Here is a 12,403-nt window from a genome sequence, read left to right on the forward strand (position 1 = left end):
AGATAAAAGTACGATATCTTGCAAGTATCGGTATTACCTGAATCGATTCCCTCCGACGCAAGATCGCTCGACAATTGCTGAAAAAATGATTAGCCCTTGTCGCTTAGAGTGTGTCCAACCACAGCACGCCATTTTCCGTATCGAATCCAAATGATCGAATATGTCGTAGATGAAATCTGTCGGTGAACGATTGTCCAAGCCTGATCATCACCATGTGGTACATTTGTTAGGGGGGTTCATTTTGGTTCCGATCGGACAACGGAACGCATCCGCGAATGCTTGAGAGTTCATCATTATACCGTTGACTCTAAACACATTTTAATGGGTGGTATTTATTTCTCAATAACGTTAAATTCTTCGAGGTACGACTGAACAGGAAAACGCTGGCTACCTTTCAGGCTGAGGTGTGTGATAATCGAGCTCAACGGAAAGAATGTAGGCCTCGGCAGTCATATTGGAACAGTAAGTCTGCAATATAATTCAGAAATAAGATTAGATTCCTACGATCCCTCTCGCATAGTTACAATTACACTAATTTCCATACGTTTATGAGAAACTGAAAGATTCAAAGACACGCAAAATGCAAAAATATATGTATTGAGATATGTATAATTTTGTATGCTAGACTAGATTAGCCGCGTGGTAGTGACACGCGTATGTGAGTATGAGTGTATGGAAGTATGTGTGTGCACAGCGTCTCGAATGTAATTGTTCCATTAGTAGTGTGGTATAGGAGATGGTGAGACCAAGAGAGTGCTGAGACGCGTGCAAGTATCGACGAAGATCCTGGGAATCGTTTATTAAATAAATCTAAAACTATTTTAATATAAATCCTAACCCCAATCTAAGTATTCCTTTACTTTTATTTCGGCGATTAACCCTTTTCCTTCGGCAGTCCAGTCTGCCGAAGTACCCTCACTGAACGGAAACGCGCGCCAGAAATACGCACAGTGTGCGTGGTTGCTGTATGTTGAGGTTATTAGATGTATGATCAGAGGAACGCGTGGATAAATTGTAAAGTAGAAAATATATTTTAATACAGAAGTGTAAGTACAAGCAGGAATATAATTTGAACTGGTCCCGATCCGCACGCTAGGAATGTTACCCCATAACTGAAAACCCCGAAGCCAACGTCGCCTGTCTACTGTTTATGGTCTGCCTTCGTCCCAGTCTTTTGTCTATACGCTGACGATGGCTTCAGTGCTTGAGAAAACTAGAAAGACCAGATGTAGAGTTTTCTTAGAAGTGGTGACCACTTCAACACTGTATATACGTTTTCCTAAGTCTTAAATAACAATAATTCTTGTAAGAACCGTATATGAAATATCGTTTCACCGTCAATGAATTTAATAGATTTTTTACCATGAAACAGTATACGATTGTTTGAATGTTTGAAATATATTGCGCGAAACGTTTTAATGTCTCAACAATGAGTAACTTTAAGAAGTGATTAATCCAATATGTCAATAAAATCAACAGAAGATGTTCTGGCGATAACGAAAAAATATATTATTGACTACACTTGTATATGTATCATTTGGGTGCTGGACCCAGGAGTCGTCGCGTTAGATTAAGATCCACAATTCTCAACAATATGGAATATATAGAATGTATAACATTTAGCGCAATATATATGGCTACTTACGCTCTGAGCTCTGCTCTTCCAATTATATTCATAAAGATACGAATTCGTATAGTGGAGGCTGGAAATCTTAAAATGTGGATGAAAGGCGTCGTATGTTTACCTGGGCGGCGCTTATGAAGAAAAGCTGGCTCGGCCGAAGTCCCTCTAATCCGGGAAGACTTCGATCCTTCCCGTTCGTCAGGGTGTGCCAGGTTTTATAAGAAATTTGCAAGGCTCCGATATCAGCGACATTCTCGTTCCTCGTCACGTTCCAGTCGAACTGAAAAACCATTCGAACGAGTCCCACCCAACTTTCGATATACTTACTCGAAGAAAATATGTGAAAAAATATTCTCTACCTGTACAGCAACGTCGTTCCCATAAAACTGAACCTTCCTCCAAAAGCTTCTGGCATAAAGCCTCGCGACGCATTCGATCCTCGCTTCCAACCTCTTCCAAGACTCTGGCGTGATCCAGAGCCACTGATCGACGTTCATATCGGGATCCAATGGCAGTCGACGTCGATGGAGGTCGAAAGCGTGGAGAATCTCGTGACCAATCACCGATCCTAGAGTCGCGTGCGCTGCATACGCTGGCCCAGCATCCCAGGACCATGACCAAGCTGTCATCATCGCAAGTGGAATGCCTGAAATCGATGAATTCCCTCGTCACAATTCTTTGGACAAGCTTATAAAATGTTCAGAGATCCATTTTACCTATTGTGTTCGTCGAAGATTCGTAGTAAGCGGATACGCTATAGGGATGACGACGTCTGCAAAGATAAAATTAATTTTATCCCATTCTATTATCGATGGGTTTGCAGCAATAAGGAGACAGCCCCGATATCTAAAATCGTATTTATCGGAAAAGAAAGAGAGACATAGGTTTCCTGTTCAAGAATGTAGAGATTTAGTACTATGAACATTAGCTGACTACGACGAATGCACAGTACGTTGCAAAGCGACTCGATTTGGATCGATCGCGAATTAGTTTGCCTTTAAATAAATTTTGTTGAGTCAGATTACTAAGAAAGTGGAGTAACCTCATTTATTTTCGATCCTATTGTTAGGATGTTCGAAGTAAGAAAATGCTCACTTTTCGGTGACGTTCCTGCGCAAAACCTTGTCGTCCACGGTGCGAACCTGTCGAAATCGTTTCAACACGGTGTGGAAGAAATCCGCCGGATCGATCTCCACCTACCGGAAGTGATAGATGGCAGTCACGAATAGCTGACGGAAGTATCGCTAGGAATACGTGCGCGTCGCATGCAAAGAAGCACGAGGAAGGCCTCACCTCGGCCATTTCGCGGGCCAGCAGGCTCTCATTGTGGAAACCAGGCCACACGTGAAATCTTCCCCGCAACGAGTTCAGCTTCAACAACGCCTGCGTCCTTGTCTCCTCGTCTAGCCAAGATTTCACCAAAATGCGCTCAGCTACTGTCTCTTTCACGCGTTCGAACAGCCCTCCCACCTGTTCGCGACACGACGCAATTTGTATCGCAACGTTTTCACCAAGACAAAGGAAAGAGAAGAGAGAAAGAGCAACGAAGGTAGAATAGAGAGAAGCAGATGCTATTTTTCATCGCCTTACCTTGTTAGCTAGGTTTTCTAAATACTGCGGCGTGTACTGCTGCACATACAGAGCACCCACGATTTCGCTGAAGACATCCTTCGTCAGCTTGAAACAGGACAGCTCCCAGTCCTTGCTCCCGGTCACGTTCACGATGTCGTGCAGGGTGTCCGTCGCGTACAACAGCAACAGTCCATTGTGAATAATCCTTCGTAAGGATATGCACTTGTGAGTATTGTTTGCGCGTTTAAAACATCGCTTTCTATCTTCGTTTTATTCGATCCACGACTTCGAAAATAGCTATAACTCTCGTACGAGTGTTCGTACGAAATAATAGCCTGTGAGGATATATATTTCAGTGGAAAAGAGAGGATAATGTCCTGGTGGCTATAATAATGAACAGCTGGCCCCGAAAGCATAACGAATTAGCGTTATCGATTCTATCGAACCTTGCCACTGCTCCGCCACAAGCGCGAGCTCGTTTCGACAAATTCGAGGATACGTATCTCTTTCTTGCCTCCTTGAGCTACGTGCATGTGACAGTATTAACGGAACTATAATTTCGATTGAAGTGAAATCATCGTTCCTATTAGTAGAAACTCGGTTCTGGTTGATATAGAGCGAACAGAGTAGCGCAAATGGGCGGAATTTTAGCAACGAAGGGTAATGGACGAATTAGGCACCGATTTACGATGCATGCTCGCTGTTGGTATCAAAATTTACGATCGTACCACGTTTATTAACCGCATACGGTACGCTGGCGTGCACTGCGTACGAACTTCTCTGCTCATAAATGTTACGCCAGACGCTGATAGCGTTCTCCGCGCTAACAACCTTCGCGACATTTAACCTACGCTACGCTTCCATTTTCATCTGCCCCCGAGCTCTCTACGAGATTAATTCTGGCGACGTTGCGACGGTTTAAGAGATGATTTGGAATATCATCTGGAAATTAACTGGCGCACACATTCCTACGAACTTGAAATAAAAGTTGCAAGTCGGACGTTGAAAATTTCAATTTCAAAGTAAACGATGAACGATCGTAATTCGCGACGACTGATATTCAAAGCTGCAGCAAATGTGAAAAAAGCGTTCCGTATCCAAAGAACGCAACGAGTCCGAGTATTAAGGACGATAGATGGGCAGAAATTGGCGGTAGGATGCGAGCGTCTGGTTCTTTGTTGCGCGGAATACCTTCGGCAGTAATTATCGCGGTTTGCTGGCTGTATTCATCCTCCGGTTGTGTCTGTCTGTCTGCGAGAGATAATAGCGACGGACGAGCATAGGCTGCCAACTGTGGCGTTTCGGAATCCCGAGTGTTTGCTTCTCCAACCAGTCCGTTCTGCTGATATTACCGTAAACTGACAAAGTTCGAGTTTGATAATTTGTAGCTAGCCCGTGTCTTGCTCGTTACCCACTCGAGAAGAATGTGACAATCAACGATGAAACTACCCTCTTTAACTTTCCAAGACTAGTCGAATATTCGAAATAACTGTCCCCTTGTGGTGAGATATACAAAAGGCGAAACTATCAGTCAGCTTGACGTTATAACGTGCTCCGGAATCTGTTGCTTCGAATGTAAGCTTTACATCCGATCAGCAAAGAATTTCACCTTGGATTTGCTGGAAAGGCCGAATTCCACGTGTTCAACGACCGAATAACCCGAGTCAAGGTATCCGAACTTGATCCTCCGGCGAATACCGCATCCTGCTACCTCTTTTATAACGTGCAATTTTTTTCCTTCTCTCTCGATTCACTGAGCAGCAAACATTGTCGTGGGAACTCGACCGAACCGAGTAGCCAATTTACCCATCGAACTTTCTGCTTTCTAATTAAATTCGATGCTTCGTCGATTTTCTTGTTCCTTCGAGTCACTACCGTTTCCGATAGACGCTACGTAAGTCGAGTTACCGATATACTTTACGAATGAAAAGAAAGTTTCCACTTAGCGGCAGTTCCACACTCGAGCGTTTTACGCGATTAAAAGTTAAAGTTTTTTAATCGTTCGACAAGGATAATAAGCTTCGCAGGAATCACTTAAGGGTAGAGAACATCGTGTTGCCGTTTAACTACGTTGGTACGCGGCTAATACGCATGCATTATGCAAATTCATCGGCGGCCGCATCGTCAAAGCGAAGTCTGTCAACGTTTACGACGTTCCGCAATCGGTACGTGTAATCCAACCGGCATCCAGCGTGAAATTCAACCGAGCGTGGCGAGAACTTCGTTTAATGCAATCAGTACGATTTGCAATAATCGAGGCTTCTCCAAACTACTTGCAGCATGACTCGCTATATCCCCGCACATGGTTCAAACTATCCTAATAAAAACCGTCTACGGTCGTGTAACTACCATGGGAATCAGTTTGTAGGAATTCGCGATCTACGAAACTCATCGCGCTGAAATTTCGTATATTTCTTTGCATCTCCCGCTCTGCGCGAATATTCGGATGAATTGGCACACCGTTCACAAATTCCTCTTTCGATACGCTTTTTCTTTTTTTTTTTTTTTTTTTTTTTTTTATTCGACGTTGAACCGAGAAATTATGGGAAGCAAAGTTTGCTAATTGACGCAACGAAAGGCGATTTAATCGCGTTTCGATTGCCGGTTGTTCCATAGCTTGTTTCGATTACCAACCGAACAAACACACATATCGACGATCTGGCAATTTGTACGTGCGGCTGGATATATTAATCCCCCTGACGAAGAATCCTCGTGGCGATGAAGCTTTCGACCGAATCGGTGGATCGCGCGGTGAAGATCGTTTTTCTCAAACCCCTTGATACGAGGATTAAACGATTGGCGAAACACAATCGCGAAACCGCATCTGCGTGACCGCCATTTCAATTGGCTAGCTCAGCCGTTTTTGAAATTACCACTGTTAATAAAACCTCCAACGAGCGTATCGTTCCTCTTTCACGAATTATTTTATAGATCATTCATCGAAACAATAATGTTATTCACGTTCTTGCTGGCGAATTCAAAATCAACAAGCTCTTCTAACGTTTGCCCTCCGTTCAATGGATACTTCATTCGTGATCGAACGTATAAAATGTTAAGCAACTTGCAACAATTCCAATCGATCAGGTTGTCCGACGACAGCGTGAATTTGCAGCATCTCGATCCCAAAGGAGCAAGCTCGAAAACGGATGTGTCGAAAGCGACGTAAATTTGAACGCGAAACGTTCTTCCGATCAACCAGTTGTAGCTCGTTCAATTAATATTCATTCGTTATGCAATTGTCGGATCGGCAGACCGATATTTACACGCGATCATCAACTTCCGCAACATCGACCACTCGTTATCAGCTTGTATTTCGAGCCAAAGATCAAAACAACATTTACATCGTATAACGTTATTTATGAGGAAAATCAAGGGAAACTGGGATAGCTGACAGTTGAACTGAAACTTCCGCGTTCGTGAAATTATCATTAGCATACATTGAGTATTACCTTTGAATACATTCCGCTCGTTGACGAACAAACAATATACGAGGAAAGTGAAAATTACGTTTCAAACGAATGTTTTAATCGAATGAGTCCGCCTCGATAAACGAGTTTACGTCGAAAGGAGCCGTGATATCGATAATTCATCCTATTTACGTCTGCTTTTACACTCGCCATAACAGTTCTGTTTAGCATCTATGGCACGACGAATCGATTGGTTCGGCTAAAAAATATCCGTACGGCTGCCATAAAGGGGAAAATTACGTTCAAAATGTGAATCTCGCAACGAAAAATGGTATGGCGATCGTAAAAATCACCGGCGCACCAACGATGCTCTCTGTCGTTATTTTTAATACCACGCCGGTAGTTTGGTTAATAAACAAGTCGCTATAATAATGGCGAGCGTGGTTTTACTCGTTTCTTTTTTTGAATGCGTTGCTTTTTGCCGCGGTAAACGCGCGTGCAGCTGCAAAACGGTAAACGTGTTCGCGTGCATCCGATCCGCGAACCATTTGCCCTTGTTTTAATTAACGCAATCGATCGACGAGTATTTTTGTTGTACAGAACATGATCCTAACGAGCAGGATTTATTCCCCAGACGCGGAAGCGTGATTATACGGCTGCACCCTAGAACCGTGAAATTGCAACTACAGCCACGGTGTTGTTATTTTCAATTTAGTTCATTTATTAGTCATTATGGGATCTATCAATCAACGTCCATGTAATTTATGGTATTTGTATTTCCTCTGCGTTTTCTCCATTTGATATTCTACTGGCTCACGTGTTTCATCGTTTACTATCATAATACTAATTATACATCTGTGAATCCTGTTATGTTAAAGCGTAGTTGATGAAACCATGAAGGTATGAAACCAACAGATGTCCTAAAGTCTATGAACCGGAGCGTACATTTTCTGCGTTTAAGGTTAAAGGAATGAGGGCCACGTACAAAGACGCGATAGATAGAACACGAACATTCCGCAGTTCTACGATCGATTTTGTTCTACGATTTGTGTAATCAGCTGTTAAGCCAGAAATCATGCGCCGCAGAGGTGTTCGATTAAGGTTCGCGGGTTCCACACGGCTAGGGCCTTTAATATTCCATGGGTCGGGTTTAATGTCGCGGAAAGACCAGCAGGAATCGAATTCGTACTTCCATGGAAGATACGAGCCTGCGAGATTGCGCTTGGCGCTGCATCTTTTCGCGAACGCGATAAATTATTTTCCAACCTTTTCACGGGGGATTTAAATTCCGCCTTATCAAAGCGGCGAGACCGCGAGGTTACGAGGATTTATGGCAGCTGTTTTGTTTCACTGCGATACCGACACTACCTCTTTTCAAATTTCAACGCTGAAAATACCACGCCAGCCCGCGAAAAGTCCACCGCGCGTACGCTTTGATTGCCAGGTGCTAGTTACTCTCGAGGAAAGAAACTGGTAATCCTCGAATTTCGCGCGAGTGAGAAATTCTGACGGGCTTTCCCAGACAATATATCGAGGCATAAAGTGGCGCTTACCTTCGGGAAAAACGATTCAGCAGTTTCCCAAGGCTGCGGAAGTAACGCGGTGCGGTAACATAAACGTAGACCAGTTGATCGTCGTAGCCGTAAGCAGGACGTTCCCGATTGCGGCTGTGATTGTAAAGATCGGCAGTGGCAGCGCCTAAAGTGGCGTTCAGCAGCGTCCCCCACCTTATCTAACCCAGGAACCAAGCACATCATTTTTCCTCTGCAAAATTGCCGATGATATCGCGGCACGCGTTAACGTCTACTCACATAACCGAAACTTTCTTGCAGATACGACATGTTGAAAGGAACGTACACCCTCTGATCCACGTCCACCCAATTGTATAGATCCTTGTGCTTCGGATAGATCTGCAGGGTGGAAGCGAAAACGTTATTCGATGGATGAAATGGCGTAAAAGGGAACAGGATTGAACGATGGACAAAGAATGAATGCGATTACAAAGTAAATTGTCAAAGGGTCAAAGTGAAAAACGCTTCAAAGATATTTAGAGAGCGATTCGTTATTGTGCTGTAAAAGATGTATCGACTCACCTTGCTGAGAGATAAACAGAACTGTAGCAGCAGATCGGTCTCCGAGGCGCGATCCTTCGGATCCATCGTCTTCGGCAGAAGGCCGTCAACGATCTTCTGAATCCTCCGTGACCTTTGCTCTTCCATTTTATTCTGAAAGCAATCGTCGACTGCGTGAGAACATCCGATTAATAGACTTCAGATCGGTGTGTATTTAATCGGCCACACGTGTAAAATCTGCTCGCCCACTCAACGAGGATAAGCCCGTGGATTCGTCAAAAAGATTCGAGTGTTCCTGTTCTGGTGGTCGTTAAAGGATCAGGATTGATGATCGTGAAAGGGAAACGACGAGATAGGCAGCCGGACAAATGCGTCATCCGTGACGATGGAGAAAGATCGATGGTTTGAACGTTTGTGAAAAGACGGCGGACTGATACTTGGAACGGCGAATCTCGAAAGAACTTGAAAGTTTCATCGCAAAAACTAAACCGCGATTGTCTTCGAAGATGCAAATCCAAGATCCTTCTTTAAAGTTGGAACATCTCAGACGTTTATTACTTGCTTCCATGATAACGACGAACCAACTTTTCCAACGCGGCTTTTCTCGAGGGGAAGGCCGGAATTACTCGAGTGTAAATAATTTCGCGGGAGATCGATGAGCGCTTCCGGCGCGACTCTGCTATCGGAGGGAACGCGTCAACGGGACGAAAAAAGAGAAATTGATCGAAGCTCACGTTGATAGGGCCATTCAAGACCGAGGATGGCTGCTGGTTCTATCTTTGGCACGCATTTCGTCGGAATTTTTCCGCTCGAGGAAGGTTACAGCCCGTGCGCCGCGATTCGCCCCGGCGCCGGTTGTACTTCTCCGAATGTCCATGTATGTAGCATAATGGTACGACTATCGAACAGCTTCTTTTTTCCTGCTTCATTTCCTTCTTCTCCCCCGGCGAGCAAAGTTTCACGCGTTCCCCCGAGAACTGGAACAGCGCTCGCCGAAATGTCTTCCGGTAGCTTTCGTCGGGCCATTCTCGCCATCGTCGACACTTTCGTCGAGATGGTCTCAGAGAAGAGGTGTATTTAATAGACCGCGATTTCTTGGAATTCTCTTTGGACGTCTCCATGATCTCCATACACGATACCTAAATTTTACACGTATTCAAGACACGCGTTTAGAGAGAAATAATTTCCATTTGAATCGTCGGTCGACTGCAAGAGCGTAGATTTCACCGTAGAATTATTAGATCCTCTACGTTCTATCGTTTCTCTATTTCCGATATTTTAGCAAGTTCTCCATTAACGTTCTTCTCATTGAGACGAAGAACTACTTGAATTCTCATCGACGCTGGCGAGTAGCATCAGATCGGAGAACAAGACCAAGTTGATTGCTTGAAATCCTTTATGAACAGTTCACGGACTGTACAAGTCCCGTTATTATTACCGGTTCGACGAATTAAAAGGAACACCGTGAAGTCGATGGGCATCGTTATCGAAGTCGTTAGCGTGGCACAAAGCTGCGGCTTCCATTTCCTTTCGCGACAGTGTGTCATCACGTGCGATCCACCCTCTGCTTTTCCTCCCTCTCTCTCTCCGACTCTTCAGCTTGTTCGGTCGGCGTGCCCACTTTTCACCCCTGCGCCCCACAAAAATAACGCGACCCAATTTCTCCAAGTTTCCACGGGATCGAGCCATTGATTCCGTGGACGTGGGTTCGATGGGGCGAGATTCTCACCCAACTCCGTCTGTCCTCGAGTGTTCTCCAACGATCGTTCCCTATTCGCTGTGTTCCTCCTTCGGTAAATAAATGAAGTCACGGCGAAGAAGCTCGTCAGCCAAGCAGAGCCAGCGAATGGTATGGTAACTAAAGCAATATCCGTTGGTTCGTGTTTTATTCGCGCGGAACGAACGGCGGAATTGAATGCGCGGCGGGGGATTCCGGCGAAGAACCAAGCCGAAAACCGGTGGATGAAACGGAGAAGCCGAGGCTACCCGAAGGAAAAATTCATCTAACAGAAAGCAGGAACGTCCCAATTATGGGAAATTGGCGTTAGATATTCTGGAACCATTGGAAGATCGGTCGTTTTCTTCGTCGGGGGGGAATTTTACGGAAAGAATTTTCTAAAGAATTTTTACCTTTGCTAAATTTAATAAAGTTTCTGAGGATTGGTGTGGCAGAACTTGGTAGTTTGGTATCTTAGCTATAGCTACCGTAAAGAGAAAGTAACAAGGGAGAAAGGAAAATGGACTGTAGCGATACAGAAAAGGATAGCAGCGATACAGAGACAGCGATTCTGCCTGGGGAATATTCGGAAAAAAAGTTCGATACAGCGACGCCGAAATCGAAACGACACCCAAGCGGTCAGGGCCGAATTAATGAGCTGGATTCGATTACTCGTCTCGATACCTGGCCAGATTTTTTTGTCCCGACCACGCGCTAAAGCGTCGTAGGGATTTTGAAAATTCAGCCCCAGGCTGCTCCGTGCCTCGGTGAATTTTTTTTTTTTTTTTTTTACAAAACCACGATTCGATTCTCTTCGTTAGTAAAAATTTCACTCAAATCGACAGAACGAAAGATAATTTAAAAAAATGATAATACCTGGAATTCCAAAGAAAACCTAATCTGTTGTTTTAGATTAAATTCGCGCTTAGTTTTGAAATTGAATTTATTTAAATTCTTTCTAGTTTCTGCAGACTAAATTTATTTAAATTTATTCTACTTGACTAGTATCCTTGCATGTTACGCGTTACAACGCGCATGTCGAGAACAGGTACGGAAATAGTAATAACTCGTGGAACAAGGAAGCGTTAATTAAGTAGACGCGTTGTCCAATTCTTTTAATAAACGTTTTAACGCTGCTGGGCTCGAGTAAATTAATAAGGTGAATCCGATAATTCCCGGCCAACGGTCGCGGTTTATTTGCACCGGTTAGAGCTTAACTACTTATATGTATTTTCAGGGTGACAGGGCAGCGCGGTGAAAAAGGTCCGACCGTCGCGTGGCGTTTTATTTCACAGGAGACCGTGCAAAACGCGGCCTGCAGATTAAGCGTCGGAATATAAAACGATGAAACGCGAATTTATTAAATCCGCGTTGCCGGCCAGTCTAACAAAACCAGTTACGAATGGCTGCTCGTCGGTTTCAGAAATTAAGCAAAATGATCCGTGTCTCTTCGCCGTCATCTGTCCAATTGCCAAAAAAAGGAACTTGATGAAAGTGGCCGGTGTAATTAATTTCTGGGACGTAAGAATATTTTTAACCAACGAGAGGACGCGATTGAAATTTTGTCATTCCGTCGGGAGTGCTGGTACGAGTAAACTAATCAAAATTATTCTTTATTGGAATTTTAAAATATCGAAGCTTAGTTGAGTCGCATAACCCAATCTTACTATGTATACGTGTCCTTTTCACTGTTCCACCGTACGAGACGAGATATTCTTCGAACAAAAGCCTTTTTCGCATGCAGATTATTAAAGATGTAGCACGACGTCGCATCGAGTCCCACAAGCAGAGCAACGAGGCCACCGACGAGCCCGGCAAAGTCATTAATTTAAATTTCAATTCGATTTCCATGTTACTCGTTCCCAGAAGCAACGGGGTCCGGCAAGAAATCGTACGGTCCAAACGAAGAACGGTGCAAAAGAGGAACGCGGATGACGTCGCCGCCCGCGTTCGTGATGATGCAAACGGTCACGGTGCATTTAGTCGAATTTCCAGCGTTAATTAAAGTGAC

General features: G+C 44.2%; 1 protein-coding gene across 2 annotated transcripts in view; it reads right to left on the reverse strand.

Annotated features, from left to right (window-relative positions):
* Positions 1 to 12,403, reverse strand: part of LOC100644013 (neprilysin-1) — a 74,222-nt gene that overhangs the window by 1,994 nt on the left and 59,825 nt on the right. For both annotated transcript variants that reach the window (XM_020863260.2, XM_020863259.2), the window contains 11 exons: positions 8,697 to 8,828; positions 8,415 to 8,513; positions 8,157 to 8,335; positions 3,215 to 3,401; positions 2,918 to 3,094; positions 2,720 to 2,820; positions 2,341 to 2,396; positions 1,984 to 2,270; positions 1,746 to 1,904; positions 392 to 468; positions 38 to 307 (listed from right to left, as the gene is read on the reverse strand). In XM_020863260.2, the coding sequence (XP_020718919.2) occupies positions 208 to 307; positions 392 to 468; positions 1,746 to 1,904; positions 1,984 to 2,270; positions 2,341 to 2,396; positions 2,720 to 2,820; positions 2,918 to 3,094; positions 3,215 to 3,401; positions 8,157 to 8,335; positions 8,415 to 8,513; positions 8,697 to 8,828 (1,554 nt within the window). In that variant the 3' untranslated portion in view covers positions 38 to 207. The remainder of the gene's footprint in view (positions 1 to 37; positions 308 to 391; positions 469 to 1,745; positions 1,905 to 1,983; positions 2,271 to 2,340; positions 2,397 to 2,719; positions 2,821 to 2,917; positions 3,095 to 3,214; positions 3,402 to 8,156; positions 8,336 to 8,414; positions 8,514 to 8,696; positions 8,829 to 12,403) is intronic.

This window comes from Bombus terrestris, chromosome 5 (assembly GCF_910591885.1).
Source record: "Bombus terrestris chromosome 5, iyBomTerr1.2, whole genome shotgun sequence".
Classification (NCBI taxonomy): Eukaryota; Metazoa; Arthropoda; class Insecta; order Hymenoptera; family Apidae; genus Bombus; species Bombus terrestris.